The 16,871-nt window shown below is 42.2% G+C and overlaps 1 protein-coding gene across 1 annotated transcript in view; it reads left to right on the top strand.

Moving 5' to 3' along the window:
• Positions 4 to 16,871, top strand: part of CDC25C (cell division cycle 25C) — a 34,541-nt gene continuing 17,673 nt past the window's right edge. The window contains 8 exon segments of the mRNA NM_001123095.1: positions 4 to 176; positions 1,561 to 1,655; positions 2,334 to 2,379; positions 5,789 to 5,822; positions 5,937 to 6,026; positions 7,431 to 7,498; positions 7,501 to 7,528; positions 12,337 to 12,495. Of these exon segments, the coding sequence (NP_001116567.1) occupies positions 4 to 176; positions 1,561 to 1,655; positions 2,334 to 2,379; positions 5,789 to 5,822; positions 5,937 to 6,026; positions 7,431 to 7,498; positions 7,501 to 7,528; positions 12,337 to 12,495 (693 nt within the window).

The raw sequence follows: 16,871 nt of genomic DNA, 5'->3' as shown, positions 1-16,871 counted from the left end.
AACATGGCTGAGGGGGGAAGACCTGGCTCAGGACCCAGTTTTAGGTCCAATCATAGGAAGATACTAAACCTGCTCCTGGAGAGAGAGACTTCCTTTTCCATGAGTTCTGATCGCCCTGGAACTCCACTGAAGAAGAAACTTTTTGGCGATTCTGCAAACCTCAGCATTTTATCCGGGTAAATCCATTTTTTCTTTTTACACTTTTTTTGGTCTCTTTTTGTCCTTTTAGGGCCGCACCTGTGGCATATGGAGGGTCCCAGGCTAGGAGTAGAATCGGAGCTGTAGCTGCCAGCCTACACCAGAGCCACAACAACGCCAGATCCGAGCCGCGTCTGCGACCTACACCACAGCTCTCGGCAATGCCGGATCGTTAACCCACTGAGCAAGGGCAGGGATCCATCCGCAACCCCATGGTTCCTACTCGGATTCGTTTCTGCTGGGCCAGGGGGAACTCCTCTTTTCAAACCTTATCTGCTTAGATCTTCTGAACAGTTTTGGGGCTTTACAAAATTATCCTGGCTTAAAGATCAGGGTTTGCGTCTTAGCTCTGCCCTTGACTAACCATGTGACCCTTTTGAGTTTCAGGCTTCTTTTCTGTGATGTAGGCATAGTAGTCAGCTCTTTTTGTCTTACTAGGATCTTGTGAGAATCAAATGATGTGGTGTCTGGGAAAATCTTTTTTTTTTTTTTTTTTTTTTTTTTCCCCCGCTTGGTGCTCCCCAAGGTGTGCGGAAGTTCCCAGGGCAGGAATCCAACACTGGCACAGCAGTGACAAGGCTGGGTCTTTAACCTAGTAAGCCACCAGGGAGCTCCAAAATCTTTGAAAATTCTTTTGTGTTATGTGCATTGTCAGTGTATTAGTACTAGTACTAATGTTGTTATTGTACTTTAAATTCTGTTCATGCCATGCCCTGATGCCTTAGCTAACCAACAAAGTTGGAGAATCATAGACCAGAGAAACACTGGAGATTCCAGGGAGAAATCATCATGCATAGGGCAAAAGATGTGGGGTCAAGCCCCACCTCAGCCACTTCCTTAAAATTATTTTGTTTATTTCAGGAGTTCCCGTTGTGGCTCAGCAGGTTACCAACCTGACTGGTATCCGCAAGGATGTGGGTTCAATCCCTAACCTTGCTCACGGGGTTAAGGATCTGGCGTTGCCCTGAGTTGTGGTGGCAGGTTGCAGGCAGGGCTCAGATCCCCAGTTGCTCTGGCTGTGGTGTAGGCCAGCAGCTGTAGCTCCAATTCGATGTCTAGCCTGGAAACATCCATATGCTGCAGGTGTGGCCCAAAAAAGCCAAAATAAATGAAATAAAATAAAATTACCTTGTCTCAATATGTTGGTGAGGAGAAAATGAGATGCAGATTATTGGAGTAAAAAAGAGATTTTTCTCAGCCTAATCTGAAATATTTCCAAAAAGCAATTAGATTTATTTGGACACTATTCAGATTATGTGATAGTAATTGAAGCATGTTTCAAATGAAGAGAATAAGTCATCTTTGCCTTTTAAGCATTTTACACCCTAATGGGAATCTTGATGTACTATTATGTCTCAACAGAGGAACCCCAAAACGTTGCCTTGATCTTTCGAATCTTAGCAGCGGGGAGATGTCTGCCACTCAGTTTACCACTTCTGCAGACCTCGATGAAACTGGTAGGGAAAAGGGGGAGGTAAAGGCCTTAAGGGAAGGAATTATTGTTAGGGGAGAGGAGTGGGTAGTAGAATAGAGACAGAAGGTGCTAAGAGTAGATAAGAGATCCTTGAGGATGGAATTCTTTGGCTACCTAGAAGGTGTTTAGGGAGAATAGTTTAGTCAATGGGAAGAGAATTGACCCTAATAGAAGTCACTTTGCATTGAGAGAATTAAACAAGAAGTAATATTTTGATTGATTGGTTGTGGAAATGAAAGTGGTCATTAAAATGTAAAGTTTTATGCCCTAGTCTAATCTCAGGAGGAAAAAAAAAATGCTTTTGTCAGCTAATTCTTAAGTGTTTTTTTTAGGATGTGTGCCGCAAAGGAATATGTTTTAGTAGTCAACCATTTTGGTATTTGTTGTAATTTCACATTTCCTGAGTGATAAGCTTTCCTGTATGTTGACATAGTGCACTGCTCCCCAGGATTTTTTCTTTGCGTGACACATGTAAATTCTTAAGTTTCCATGAACTCGTAGCTTGTACCGTGGCATCTTGTACCATGTGTTTAGTACCTGTCAAGAACGTTTGTGTTCAAAAGGTCAGCTTTTGAAATTAATATGGCTAACTGGTAATGAGGAAAATTAGAAGGCAAGACAGAATGTGTGGACAAGAATAACTCTTTACATCTGATTGCAGGTCACTTGGATTCCACAGGATCTGAAGAAATACAGTTAGCTGGAATGTAAGTTCTTTTGCTGAATGAACTAGCATGGGGATTTTATCCTATGCAGACTCTGTAGAGAATGTTTCACTTTGGGCGTGAGTGAACTTTGAGTCCTAGATTCTTCCCTTGAAAAGTTTAAGTTTCCCAGATTTGAACTGTATTGTGAAAATGAAGGCTATTTATTTTACCCATCACATGCAGTCAGCATTGTTTTTTGGTTTTTTTTTTTTTTTTTTGTCTTTTTTTTGGGGGGGGATTCAGCTAACGCATATGGAGGTTCCCAGGCTAGGGTCCAATGGGAGCTATAGCTGCTGGCCTAAGCCACAGCCACAGCAACGCCAGATCTGAGCTTCATCTGCTGTCTATCTACGACACAGCTCACGGCAACACCACATCCTTAACCCACTGAACGAAGCCAGGGATCGAACCTGCGTCCTCATGGATACTAGTCAGATTTCATTTCTGCTGAGCCACAGTGGGAACTCCAGTATTGCTTTCATTTTTATTTATTTATTTATTTGTTTGTTTGTTTGTTTTTGCCTTTTGTCTTTTTAGAGCCGCACCCACGGCATGTGGAGGTTCCCAGGCTAGGGGTCGAATCGGAGCTGTAGCTGCCAGCCCATGCCACAGCCACAGCAATGACAGATCCAAGCTGAGTCTGTGACCTACACCACAGCTCATGGCAATGCCAGATCCTTAACCCACTGAGCAAGGCCAGGGATTGAATCTGCAACCTCATGGTTCCTAGTCGGATTCATTTCCACTGCGCCACAACGGGAACTCCACCAGTATTGTTTTTATTTTTTTTATTTTTTTTGTCTTTTTTGTCTTTTGTTGTTGTTGTTGTTGTTGTTGTTGTTGCTATTTCTTGGGCCACTTCCTCGGCATATGGAGGTTCCCAGGCTAGGGGTTGAATCGGAGCTGTAGCCACCGGCCTACACCAGAGCTACAGCAACGCGGGATCCGAGCCTCGTCTGCAACCTACACCACAGCTCACGGCAACGCCAGATCGTTAACCCACTGAGCAAGGGCAGGGACCGAACCAGCAACCTCATGGTTCCTAGTCGGATTCGTTAACCACGACGGGAACTCCCAGTATTGTTTTTAAAATAGAGGAAAATACTATGCTGCACTTGGGTCTAGGTTGTTAAATCTGCATGTGAATAGTACTACGTCTTTGAGGTTGGAAGTGCAGAGTGTAAGCTCTGGCATCAGAGTGTCTGGATTCCAGTGGCTTACTGCTTCACAAACTGACTCTGACAAGTTTCTTAACTTCCAGGGACCTCAGTTTATTTGTAATAAAGAAATAATAATAATAATAATGGAAATAGGAGTTCCCAGTTGTGGCTCAGTGGTAACAAACTTGACTAGTAATCCATGAGGATGAGGATTTGATCCCTGGCCTCACTTAGTGGGTTAAAGGTCTGGTGTTGCCTCGAGCTGTGGTGTAGGTCACAGATGTGGCTTGGATCCTGTGTTGCTGTGGCTGTGGTATAGGCTGGCAGCTGCAGCTCTAATTTGACCCCAGCTGGGGAACTTCCATATGCTGCAAGTGTGGCTCTGAAGAAAAGAAAAAAAAAATAATGGAAATAACAATAGCACTTTTCATAAATGGCAGCTGTGAGGATTAAATGAAAATGTGCACCTAATGCATACCAAGCATTTTATAATTATTACTATTGAATAGTCTTTGTTGGAGAACCTTAAAATGTTCAGTTAGAGAATACCCAGGGAATGAAAAATAATTTTAGTTATTTTTTTTAAGCCCACACCAATGGCATATGGAAGTTCTTGGGCCAAGGATTCATTCTGAGCCATAGCTGTGACTTATGCCACAGCTGCACCAATGTTAGGTCATTTAACCCACTGTGCTAGGCCGGGATTGAATTTGCACCTACACAGTTACCCAAGCTGCTGCAATTGGTCACAGCAGAAACTACGTAACTCAACTTCTTAAACATCATAAATTTTCCGTTTGACTGTTTTAATCTTTTTATTTTATTTTGCTTATTTTATTTTATTTTTTGTCTTTTTGCCATTTCTAGGGCCGCTCTCGTGGCATATGGAGGTTTCCAGGCTAGGGGTCTAATCGGAGCTGTAGCTGCTGGCCTATGCCAGAGCCACAGCAACATGGGATCCAAGCCGCGTCTGCAACCTACACCACAGCTCACGGCAATGCCAGATCCTTAACCCACTGAGCAAGGCCAGGGATTGAACCTGCAACCTCATGGTTCCTGGTTGGATTAGTTAACCACTGAGCCACAACGGGAACTCCTATTTTAATCTTTTTAGAACTTTATTCTTTGATGTTTACATGAATTAGGTGCCACTTTTATATATTAGAAGAAAAAGAAAAAAAAAAAATAGGGAGTTCCCGTTGTGGCACAGTGGAAACAGTTGACTGGTATCCCTGAGGATGCAGGTTCACTCCCTGGCCTTGCTCAGTGGGTCAGAGGATCCGGTGTTGCTGTGAGCTGTGGTATAGGTCACAAAGATGGCTCGGATCCCATGTTGCTATGGCTGTGGTGTAGGCCAGCAGCTGTAGCTCTGATTCAGCCCCTAGCCTGGGGACTTACATATGCTGCACCTGCAGCCCTGAAAAGCCAAAGAAAAAAGAAAAAATTAATCAAAAATAAATATTAGCTCTCAATAGTCAATGCTGAAAAATTAGTAACTTGTAAATTATCTATATAAGATGTAGGACAAACTCATCATCTTTGATGCATGTCTATATATTTGATTATGCAAGTGAAATCAAGTCCTTATCTCCAGGATGTCACTGAATGTCTTGATATTTACCACAGAGAACACCTTGCGTATTGTTATTAGAAGAGTCATATTAACTAGATAGAGGGCTCCTAGAATAGAAGAAAAGTGGGATGTTTCAAGCCACTGAAGAATAACCAAATTTTATAAATGTGTGTGTGTGTGTGTGTGTGTGTGTGTGTGTGTGTGTGTGTATTGTCTTTTTAGGGCTGTATCCGTGGTTCCCAGGCTAAGGGTTGAATTAGAGCTGCAGCTGCCGGCCTGTGCCACAGCCACTGCAACGTCAGATCCGAGCCTTGTCTGTGACCTACATCACAACTCACAGCAGTGCTTGATCCTTAACCCACTGAACGAGGCCAGGGATCAATCTTTTGTCTTCATGGATGCCAGTCAGATTCGTTTCCACTGAGCCATGATGGAAACTCCCTGAAGAAAAACCAAATTACTTCTCACTGTGGTGCAGCAGGATCAACAGTGTCTCAGCAGTGGCAGAGATGCATGTTTGATTACCAGTTGTTGCCACAGCTATGGTGTAGGTCACAGCTTCTGCTCAGATTCGATCCCTGCCCCAGGAACTCTGTGCTGCGGAGCAGCCAAAAGATGGGGAAAAAAAAAAATCAAACCATATTTGGGTTTAACTCTCAGTTTTTTTGATCTACAGGAGTTATCACCAACACCTTTTAAAATGCAGCCCAGTGAGTAACTCATGTTTCTTGGGTTTGGGTTGCTTGTCAGGTGGTATGCAGAGGGTTTCTAGCTTACCTGTGGCTCGAGGATGCTGCATTTTCTCAGAAAACAATCTTTTGTAGGCACAGCTGCTTTGTAGCACTCCAAATGCCTTGGACCATGGCCGCAGGAAGAAAGATGCAATATGTAGCTCATCCGAAAATAAAGAAAATGTGAGTGTTTAATGGAAACCTGGGTGCATTAGCAGTTTTCTTCCTTAGAGTAGAGCAACTAACTCATCAGTGCTGTTATGAGACCTTGAATTGTCTGTGCCTCAGTCTGCTCAACAAGCAAGTTGCATCACTATAAGAAAAGCAATTCTTTATGGTTCATTTGTTTCCTCTCTTTAAGGTTTGATCCTAGGTCGGAAACCTAACTCCAGGTCTTCTAGGTCATCATTATTACACATGTTCAGTTGATTATAGTATAAGGATTTAGGCCTTTTTTTTTTTTGAACAGATAGTGTTAACTCACATAATTTGTTCACATGCTCTTTGCATGGTTTCATACACACATACTTACATATATTTCTTAATTTCTTCTTATTTCCCCCTTAGCTTAGCTTTTTAGCCCCTATTCTGAGGAAGGTATTGTCCTTTTTTGTCTGAGCCTCAGACCATCCTTCAGTTCCAAGTTGAAACTGGCTTCTTCAAAGCCACCTAATCATTAAGATAATTCTCTAACTAATCCCCCTTTCTAAACATATTTTTTTCCCTGCTTCCCATTTTCTTCCACCAGGACAGTGTCTGTTAAAGATGGCTGCTGTTCTTTTCTTATGTTGACTAAGTTATGCCCATGTTTTTAGTTGTCCTAATCAGCTTTTTCTTGAATTAATGCAGTCCTTCTAATTTACCTTTATAATCACTTTTTAAAAATCTGATCATTCCCTCTGTTTTTCCTGCTTTCCTTTAAAAATTAAAAGGTTTTTTTTTAAAATTTTAATTGTTTTTAAGGCCATCCCTCTAGGCATATGGAAGTTCCTAGGCCAGGGGATTGAATCCAGTTGTGACCTACTCTGTAGCTATGGCAATGCCGGATCCTTTACCCCACTGCACCAGGCAGGAGATCAAACTCTTGCCTCCATAACTACCCAAACTGCTGCATTTGGATTTTTTTTTTTTTGTCTTTTTAGGGCCCCACCTGCGGCATATGGAGGTTCCCAGGCTAGGGATCTAATTGGAGCTGTAGCCTCAGGCCTACACCACAGCCACAGCAACACAGGATCTGAGCGGCGTCTGCAACCTACACTACAGCTCATGGCAATGCCAGATCTTTAACCCACTGAGTGAGGCCAGGGATTGAACCCGAAACCTCATGGTTCCTAGTCGGATTCATTTCCGCTGTGCCATGACGGAAACTCCAGTGTTTGGATTCTTAACCCACTGGGCTGCAGCATTTTCCTCCCTTCTTTTGGCTTGTGATCATAAAATTAGTATCCAAAGCAGATCTACTACTGTACATCAATCTATAATTTGTATTTCCAGGATATATGGTCAACCTAGATTACATGTACAGTGTTTTGTGAGGGTTATTCTGCTGACACTTCTCCTACAGCCATTATAGTTCTTCTTATGCAGGAAAACAACACTTCAAAGCCCTTGGAATGGTGGGCACACAGGAACCTGCTGTTTCAGAAGAGACCAGGGGACCTTACATGTCTCCTCTTTCTCTATTGGTGAGTCTCTGGGCATTATCTTCAAGAGTTAACTAAAGTGTTGTGGGGTAGAGGATGGCAGATTGGATTTGTGCCCCTTTGAATTTTTCTAAGCCAGCTTGAGTGAGAGAAGGGGTTGGCGAAGTAACCTTTGAGCAGAGAAAGGGAGGAGACATGTCCTCTGTTCTTTTTATTTAAGTTTAAGGAGAAGAAAAAAATTCTTAAGTCTTTAAAAAAAATTCTGCTTTATTCTTTGTGTTTCTTTCCTCCCCAATTTTTTTCCTTTTTCCTTTTTTTTGGGGGGGGGGGTACATGTTGGACATATGGGAGCTTCCAGGCTAGGGGTGGAATCAGAGCTACAGCTGCCAGCCTATACTGCAGATGTAGCAACACAGGATCCAGGCTTCATCTGTGACCTACACCACAGGTCACGGCAACACCAGATCTTTAACCCACTGATTGCATCAAGGATTGAACCCGCATCCTCATGACTACTAGTCAGGTTCTTTACTGCTGAACCACAACAAGTATTCCTCCTCCTCCAATTTTAAAAGTATTATGCGCCCATTGTGAAAATTCTAATTAGCGTAGTATATTTAGAGTTCTCTTGTGGTGCAGCTGGTTAAGGATAGGTCATTGTCACTGTAGTGGCTCTAGTCTCTGAGGTAGCACAGGTGGGTTTTTTTGTTTGTTTGTTTTTAATGGCCATACCCCGTGACGTGAAAGTTCCCAGGCTCGGAGTCAGTTGGAGCTGCAGGCCTACACCACAGCCACAGCGGTGCCAGATCTGATCTGCATCTGCAACCTATGCTGTAGCTTGCTTCAACACTGGATCCTTAGCTCACTGAGCGAGGCCAGGGATGGAACCCACATCTTCATGGATGCTAGATGGATTTTTAACCTGCTGAGCCACAAGAGGAACTCCTAGCCTCTGGAGGTTTCTTTTTTTTTTTTTCTTGTAGTTGATTTACAGTGTTCTGTCAGTTTCTGCTGCACGGCAAGTGACCTAGGCATACATCCATATAATCCTTTTCACATTACTGTCAATTATGTTCCATCACAGGTGATCAGATATAGTTCTCTGTGCTATACAGCAGGATCTCATTGCTTATTCACTCCCAATGCAATAGATTGCATCTACTAAACCCAAACACCCAGTTCCTCCCATTCCCCCCCCCTCCCTTTTGGCAACCACAAGTCTGTTCTCCATGTTCTTGAGTTTCTTTTCTGTAGATAGGTTCATTTGTGCCTTATAGTAGATTCCAGATAAAAGTGATACCATATGGTGTTTGTCTTTCTCTTTCCGACTTACCTCGCTTAGTATGAGTCTCTAGTTCCATCCATGTTGCCACAAATGACATGATTTTGTTCCTTTTTTATGGTTGAGTAGTATTCCATTATGTTTGTGTGCCATGTCTTAATTCATTCATCTGTCGTTGAACATTCAGGTTGTTTCTATGTCTTGGCTATTGTGAATAGTGCTGCAATGAACATAGGGGGTGCCTGTATCTTTTTCAATGAAAACTTTGTCTGGATATATGCCCAGAAGTGGGATTGCTGGATCACATGGTAGTTCTATATTTGGTTTTCTGAGGTACCTCCATACTGTTTTCCACAGTGGTTGTACCTACTGGAGTCTTTTTTTTTTGTCTTTTGTCTTTTAGGGCCGCACTTGCGGCATATGGAGGTTCACAGTCTATGGGTCGAATCAGAGCTGTAGCTGCTGGCCTATACCAGAGCCACAGCAACACCAAATCCTTAACCCACTGAGCGAGGCCAGGGATCAAACCCGAAACCTCATGGTTCCTAGTTGGATTCGTTTCTGCTGTGCCATGATGGGAACTCCTCTACTGGAGTATTAAGTTACCCAGGAACTCACTTATTTTTGTTTGTTTTTCTTTCTTTCTTTTTTTTTTGTCTTTTTGCCATTTTTTGTGCTGCTGCTCCCGCGGCATATGGAGATTCCCAGGCTAGGGGTTGAATCGGAGCTGTAGCCGCTGGCCTACGCCACAGCCACAGCAATGTGGGATCCGAGCCCCATCTGTGACGTACACCACAGCTCACAGCAATGCTGGATCCTTAACCCACTGAGCAAGGCCAAGGATCAAACCTGCGACCTCATGGTTCCTAGTCCAATTCGTTAACCACTGAGCCATGACAGGAACTCGTTGTTTGTTTTTCTTAATTGAAGTATAGTTGATTTACAAGGTTGGGCTAGTTTCAGGTGTACAGTATCACTTTTTTTTTAGTAGACTGTGGGCTCAAGATACTTCAGAGATTTGGAATCAGCTCTCTGGGAAAGCCATTTTACATTTTAACATATCCTGTACTAAGCAGATAACGTTGATCGTGTTTCAGATTTTTGATCTTTTGGAGTAAGGGAAGACTTGGAGCATGGTAAATTACTAGATAGTCTTTTGTATATGTATGTGTGTGATTTTTTTAAAAAATGTGGTGAAATAAACATAAATTTACCATCTTAACCATTATTTATTTTTTTGGCTGCAGATGTGTAATATGGAAGTTCTTGGGCCAGGGTTGAATCTGAGCTAAAGCTGTGACCTCTGCCACAGCTGCAGCAATACCAGATCTTTAACCCATGGTCTGGGCTGGGAATCAAACCCAAACTGCCCAGAGACAATGACAGCTACTTAACCCCTGCACCACAGCAGGACACCACCACACCATCTTAACCATTTTTAAGTGTACCATCCAGTGGCATCAAGTACATTCACAGTGTTGTGCAACTATCGCCACTATCCATTTTAGAATTTTTTTCATCATTCAAAACAGAAACTCTCTACCTTTTAAACAATAACTCCACTTTTGTTTCTCTGTTAGCCGCCAGTCTACTTTCTGTCTCTGAATTTAACAATTCTACATACTTCATGTAAGTAGAATCATACAATATTTGTCCTTTATTTCTTGCTTATCTCAGCATAATTTCTTCAAAAGTTAATCCATATTGTATCATGCATCAGAATTTCACTTTTTTTTTTTTTTTTTTAAGGGCCACACCCATGGCACATGGAAGTTCCCAGATTAGGCATTGAAATCGGAGCTACAGCTGGCCGCAGCCACAGCAACCCAGGATCTGAACCACATCTGCTAACTACACTGCAGCTCATGGCAACACCGAATCCTTAACCCACTGAGCGAGGCCAGGGATCAAACCCAAAACCTCATGGTTCCTAGTTGGATTCATTTCTGCTGCGCCACGATGGGAAATCCCGAAATTCATTCCTTTTATGGCTGGATAATAATTACATTTTATGTATATACCACAATTTGTTTATCCATTAATCTCTTGGTGGATGTTTTGGTTGTTTCTACGTTTTGGGTATTGTGAATAATGCTACTATAAACAATGAAATAAAAATAACTGTTCAAATCCCTGCTTTCAGTTCTTTGGGGTATATATCAAAAAATGGAATCGCTGGATCATATATGGTAATTCTGTGTTAATTATTTGGTTAAGCATCATACTGTTACCCATCACAGCTGCACCATTTGATATTTCCCACAGCAGAGCACAAGGGTTCCAATTTCTTCATATCCTTGCCAACACTTGTTATTTTTTGGGTTTTTTGTTTGTTTTTGTTTTGTTTATGGCTCTTTAGGGCCGAATCTGCAGCATGTGGAAGTTTCCAGGGTAGGGGTCAAATCAGAGCTGCAGCTGCCGCTATGCCACAGTGACAGCAATGCAAGATATGAGTCAGGTCTGCAACCTACACCACAGCTCACAGCAATGTTGGATCCTTAACCCACTGACTGAGGCCAGGGATTGAACCCATATTCTTGTGGATAGTGGTGGTGGTTGTTACTGCTGAGCCATGAGGGGAACTCCAGTTTTTTTGTTGTTGTTGTTGTTGTTTGGGGTTTTTTGGGTTTTTTTAATAATAGCTATCCTAATGGGGTACAAAGTAGCATCTCATGGTAGGTTGTTTGTTTATTTATTTGCCACACCTGCAGCATACAGAAGTTTCTAGGTCAGGAATCGAACCTGAGTCACAGCAGTGACAATGCCAGATCCTTAACCTGCTGCACCACCAGGGAACCTCTCATTATATTTTTGATTTGCATTTCCCTAATGACTAGTTATGTTGTGCATCTTTTCTTGTGCTAATTGGTCATTTGTATATCTTCATTGGAGAAGTGTCTGTTCAAATCTTGTTTGTTTTGATTGTTGTTATTACTATTGCTATTGTTGAGTTGTAGGGAGTTCATGTATTCTTTTCTTTTTTTTCTTTTTAGGGCCACACCTGTGGCATATGGAAGTTCCCAAGCTAGGGGTTGAATCAGAGCTGCAGCTGCCGACCTACACCACAACCACAGCAACAGCAACGTGGCGATCTGAGCTGCATCTGCAGCCTACACCACAGCTTGCAGCAATGCTAGATCCTTAACCCATTGATTAAGACCAGGGATTCTAATGGATACTAGTTAGATTCTTAACCCACTGAGCCACTACTGGGACTCCATATATTCTGAATATTAATCTTTTATCAGATATATGATCATGTATGATATATGATTCTCCTATTCCGTAGGTTGTCTTTTCACTTTCTTGATAGTATTCTTTGATGTACAAAGGTTTTTAGTTTTTATGAAGTCCAGTGTATTCATTTTTTCTTTTGCTGCTTGTGCTTTTTTGTCACATCCAAGAAGTCATTGCCAAATCGAGTGTCATGAAGCTTTCCTCCTATTCTAAGAGTTTTATAGTTTTAGTTCTTACATTTAGGTCTTTGAATTCATTTTGAGTTAATATTTGTGTATAGTGTAAGGTAAAGATCCTGGATAGTTTTTAATACTATTAATATACTTCTTAGGACAATGGAAACTTGGTGGAAGGTGAAATGAAACATCTGGGCAGTCCCATTACTGCAGTTTCAAAATTAGATAAAAATCCAGAGCGAGGAGAAGACCAAGCAGAGGAGATTTCGGATGAATTGATGGAGTTTTCTCTGGAAGATCAGGAAGAGGCCAAGGTAAAGCACTGTCTGATGTTGTCTTTGCATTTTTCAATAGCCCTTATTTTTGAATAAGTGATCTTGTCCTGTGTGCTGAGTCTGCAGAAGTCAAGAAGACATGGTCTCAATACTCTAAGGACCATGTGAGTGATAGGCTGTCAGGTCACCAGGGGACTCTTATCACTGCTAGGTGAGAAGGTTTATTAGTAGTTTGGATAGATCACCATCATTGTGATCTGGTGTAAATGATGCCTCCAGAATAATAGTAACAAATGGAATATGCTTACGATTTTTCAGTCATTTTACAATATAATCTCCCCATATTACTGAGAGGAGTATCTGAAGCCTCTGGCTTATTGGCAATGAACTGATATGTCAGGATAGTATCTGAGGCCTTCAGATTTTCTGAATCAACTTCATTTCTTTGAAACAAATATGCGTAGGGTTTTTTCCTTTCTTTTTGGTTTTTAGGGCCGCACCTGTGGCATGTGGAAGTTCCCAGGCTAGGGGTCAAATCTGAGCTGTAGCTGCCGGCCTACACCACAGCCAAAGCAACACCATATCCTTAACCCACTGAGCAAGGCCAGAGATTGAATCCATGTCCTCATGGATACTAGTCAGGTTCGTTACCACCGAGCCACAGAGGGGAACTCCAGGGGTATGTTTTTTAAGGTCATTCATTTTACAAGATAAATATGATATAACTGAGTTAGAACCTTTGTATTCTAATCCTCATTCTCTTATATTGTGTTATGTCCATGAGCAAGACACTTAACCACTCTAAAGCTCAGTTTTTCTCTATTATATAATGAAAAGCATAATAATAAAAAAGTTATAAAACTGCTATTATAAAAAGCAGTTTATAATAATCTACATACTTTTTTTTCTTTTTTCTTTTTTTTGTCTTTTTTTAGGGCCACACCTGTGACATATGGAGGTTCCCAGGCTAGGAGTCTAATTGGAGCTGTAGCCGCCGGCCTACGCCACAGCCACAGCAACGCCAGATCCTACACCACAGCTCATGGCAACACGGGGTCCTTAACCCACTGAGCAAGGCCAGGGATCAAACCTGCAACCTCATGGTTCCTAGTCGGATTTGTTTCCCCTTTGCCGTGACAGGAACTCCACAAAAGGAGAAATCTTAATGGATACTGCAGAAATACATGAAAATGGAGTGAAAGCTTGTAAAGAAGGAGGATAGCCCTGAAGAGACTAATAATGAGGTAGATATATACAGGAATAACATCATTGAAAGATCAGAAAGGCGAGATTTAGGACACAGATGTTAATGTTAGTTTCATCACTCCATATATGAACTCTTTAAAGAGTTTTGTAGTTTTAGCTCTTAAATTTGGGTCTTGCTCCATTCTAAATTAATTTTTGTGTATCGTGTTGAGTAAGGGTCCAATTTCCTTCTTTTGCATGTGAATATCCAGTTTTGCCAGCACCTTTTGTTGAAAAGACTTCGTTTTCCTCATTGAAAGGTCTTGGCACCGTTGTCAAAAATCATTTGACTGTATATGTGGGGGTTTATTTCTGGACTCTCTATTCTGTTGGTCTTTACAGTACCATGGTTTCAATTACTGTAGCTTTGTAGTAAATCATTTTATATATTTTTTTATTTCACCAAGTATATTTGAACATATTCTGATTGAAATTGTGGTTGATTAGCCTTAGCCATTGTGTGTAGCTGACCGCCATTTCCAATCCTGACTGAAGGATGACTTTGACCTTATTTGGGATTAGAGAGAAAGTCAAGAGCATGGGAATGAATGAAGTGTATTGGTCTAAAAAGTGTGGATCTAGAGCCAGACTGCCTGGGTTCATAGCTTGACTCTGCCGCTTTTATCTGTATGGGTAGAGTCATATGATCTCCCTATGTTTTAATTTCTTAATCTATAGAAAAGATAAAAAAAAAAATCTTTTTTTTTTAAATTTTTATGTTTTCTTTTTAGGGCTGCACCCACGGCATATAGAAGTTCCCAGGCTGGGGATCAAATTGGAGCAATAGCTGCTGGCCTACTCCACAGCAACGCCAGATTTGAGCTGAGTCTGTGACCTACACCACAGCTCATGGCAATGCCGGATCCTTAACCCACTGAGCAAGTCCAGGGATTGAACTCGAGTCCTCATGAATACTAGGCAGATTCATTACTGCTGAGCCACGACGGGAACTCCATCTTTTTTAAAATATATATCTTTACTGAGATACAATGCATATGCTATACAATTCACCCACTTAAAGCCTATGATGTTTTTTAGTATATTAAAAAGCTCCATAACCACACCACAATTTTGGAACTTTTTCATCACCCTAAATAGTATTTCACAACCTTTAGCAGTCATTCCCCCATTCTCTCCATTCCCTCCAACCCTAGGCAACCAGAATGAACATTTCATATCAGTGGAATCATACAATGTGTGACTATTAATGACTGCCTTCTTTGACTTAGCATAATGTTTTCAGGGTTCATCTATGTTGTAGTTTGTATGAGTACTTCTTCCCTTTTATTTTTTTTATTTCCAATGTCTTGCATCATCTTCAGCATCAACAGTCTAAAGTCTTTTTCCTGGAGGCTGAGAATCTCCTGATCACTTAGCTGTTTTCTGGGTTTTTTTTCTTTCTCCCTTATCTGAGTTACAGTTCTCTGTCTTTTAATTTTTATAGGTTTTTGGTGTGGTGACCTTTTTGCAGACAATAGAGTTGTACCCTCTCTTACTTCTGGTGTCTGACCCCTTGTAGCTGAATTTGGTATGAGGGCTTGCTGTAGGCTTCCTGATGGGAGGGACTGGTGCCTGGCCACTGGTAGGTGGGGCTGATTCCTATCCCTATGGTAGGTGGGGCTTTGTCTCTTGTGAGATTAGAGGGGCTGTGTGCCCAGGGGTCTTTAGGCAGCCTGTTTACTGATGGGTGGGGTTGCAATCCACCTGGATTGTTTTTTGGCCTGGGGCTTCTCACTGCTGATGGGTGGGGCCAGATTTTCCCAACTGGCCACCTCCAGAGAGAGGCACGCTGATTATTATTCCCAAGTTTTGCTTCCAATGCCCTTCCCCACAACAAGCCACATTCACCTCCTGTTTTCCCTGGAGATCCTTCAAGAACTGCAGTCAGGTCCGACCCAGATTCCTCTGGAGCCTTTGCTTTGCCCTGGGACCCAGTGCATGTGAAAGTCTGTGTGCATCTTTCAAGAATGGGGTCTCCATTTACCCCAGTCCCGTGGAGCTCCTGCGCACAAGCCCCACTAGCCGTCAATGCCAGATGCTCTGGGGCTCCTTCTCCCAGTGCCAGATCCCCAGGCGTGGGGATTTGATGTGGGGCTCAGAGTTCTCACTCTTGTAGGTGAGTCTCTGTGATAGTTACTTTCCAGTCTGTGGGAGTTCCCACCCAGGAGGTAGGGGGTTGCTTATATCTCGTAGTCGCCCCTCCTACCTCTTGATGTGGCCTCCTCTTTGTCTTCTGAAGTAGGATAACTTTTTTTTTTTTTTTTTTTTTTGTCTTTTTGCCTTTTCTAGGGCTGCTCCCGCAGCATATGGAGGTTCCCAGGCTAGGGGTCTAATCGGAGCTGTAGCCGCCGGCCTATGCCAGAGCCATAGCAACATGGGGTCCGAGACGCATCTGCAACCTATACCACAGCTCACAGCAACACCAGATCCTTAACCCACTGAGCAAGGGCAGGGACCGAACCCGCAACCTCATGCTTCCTAGTCGGATTCGTTAACCACTGAGCCATGACGGGAACTCCTACGATAACTTTTTGAAAGCTTTTGGTCTTGCTCAGCATTTGGTTGTAATTTTGATGTTTTTATGAGAGAAGTTGAGCTCCAGTCCTTCTATTCCACCATCTTAATCCCGTCTCCTCAATTGCTTTAAAAAACCTCCTGCTTTTATTTTTATTTATTTATTTATTTACTTTAATCTTTTGTCCTTTGAGAGCTGCACCTGCGGCATATGGAGGTTCCTGGGCTAGGGGTCTAATTGGAGCTATAGCTGCCGGCCTACACCATAGCCATAGACAAAGCCACAGCAACGCCAGATCTGAGCCGTGACTGTGACCTATACCATAGCTCTCTCGGCAATGCCGGATCTTTAACCTACTGAGCGAGGCCAGGGATCAAAACCGCAACCTCATGGTTCCTAGTGAGATTCACTTCTGCTGTGCCATGACAGGAACTCCTTTTGTTTTTTCAAATGGAAGTGTAGTTGATTTACAGTATTGTATTATTTTTCAGGTATTCAGCATAGTGATTCAGGTTTTTTTGCAGATTATATTCCATTATAGGTTATTATATTTTTTATTTATTTTATTTTTTTATTTTATTATTATTATTTTTTGTCTCTTTGCCCTTTCTAGGGCGGCTTCCTGTGGCACGTGGAAGTTCCTGGGCTAGGGGTC

Source organism: Sus scrofa, chromosome 2 (assembly GCF_000003025.6).
Source record: "Sus scrofa isolate TJ Tabasco breed Duroc chromosome 2, Sscrofa11.1, whole genome shotgun sequence".
NCBI lineage: Eukaryota > Metazoa > Chordata > Mammalia > Artiodactyla > Suidae > Sus > Sus scrofa.
Note: the sequence above shows the minus strand (reverse complement) of the source record. Positions and strands in the feature narration are given on the sequence as shown.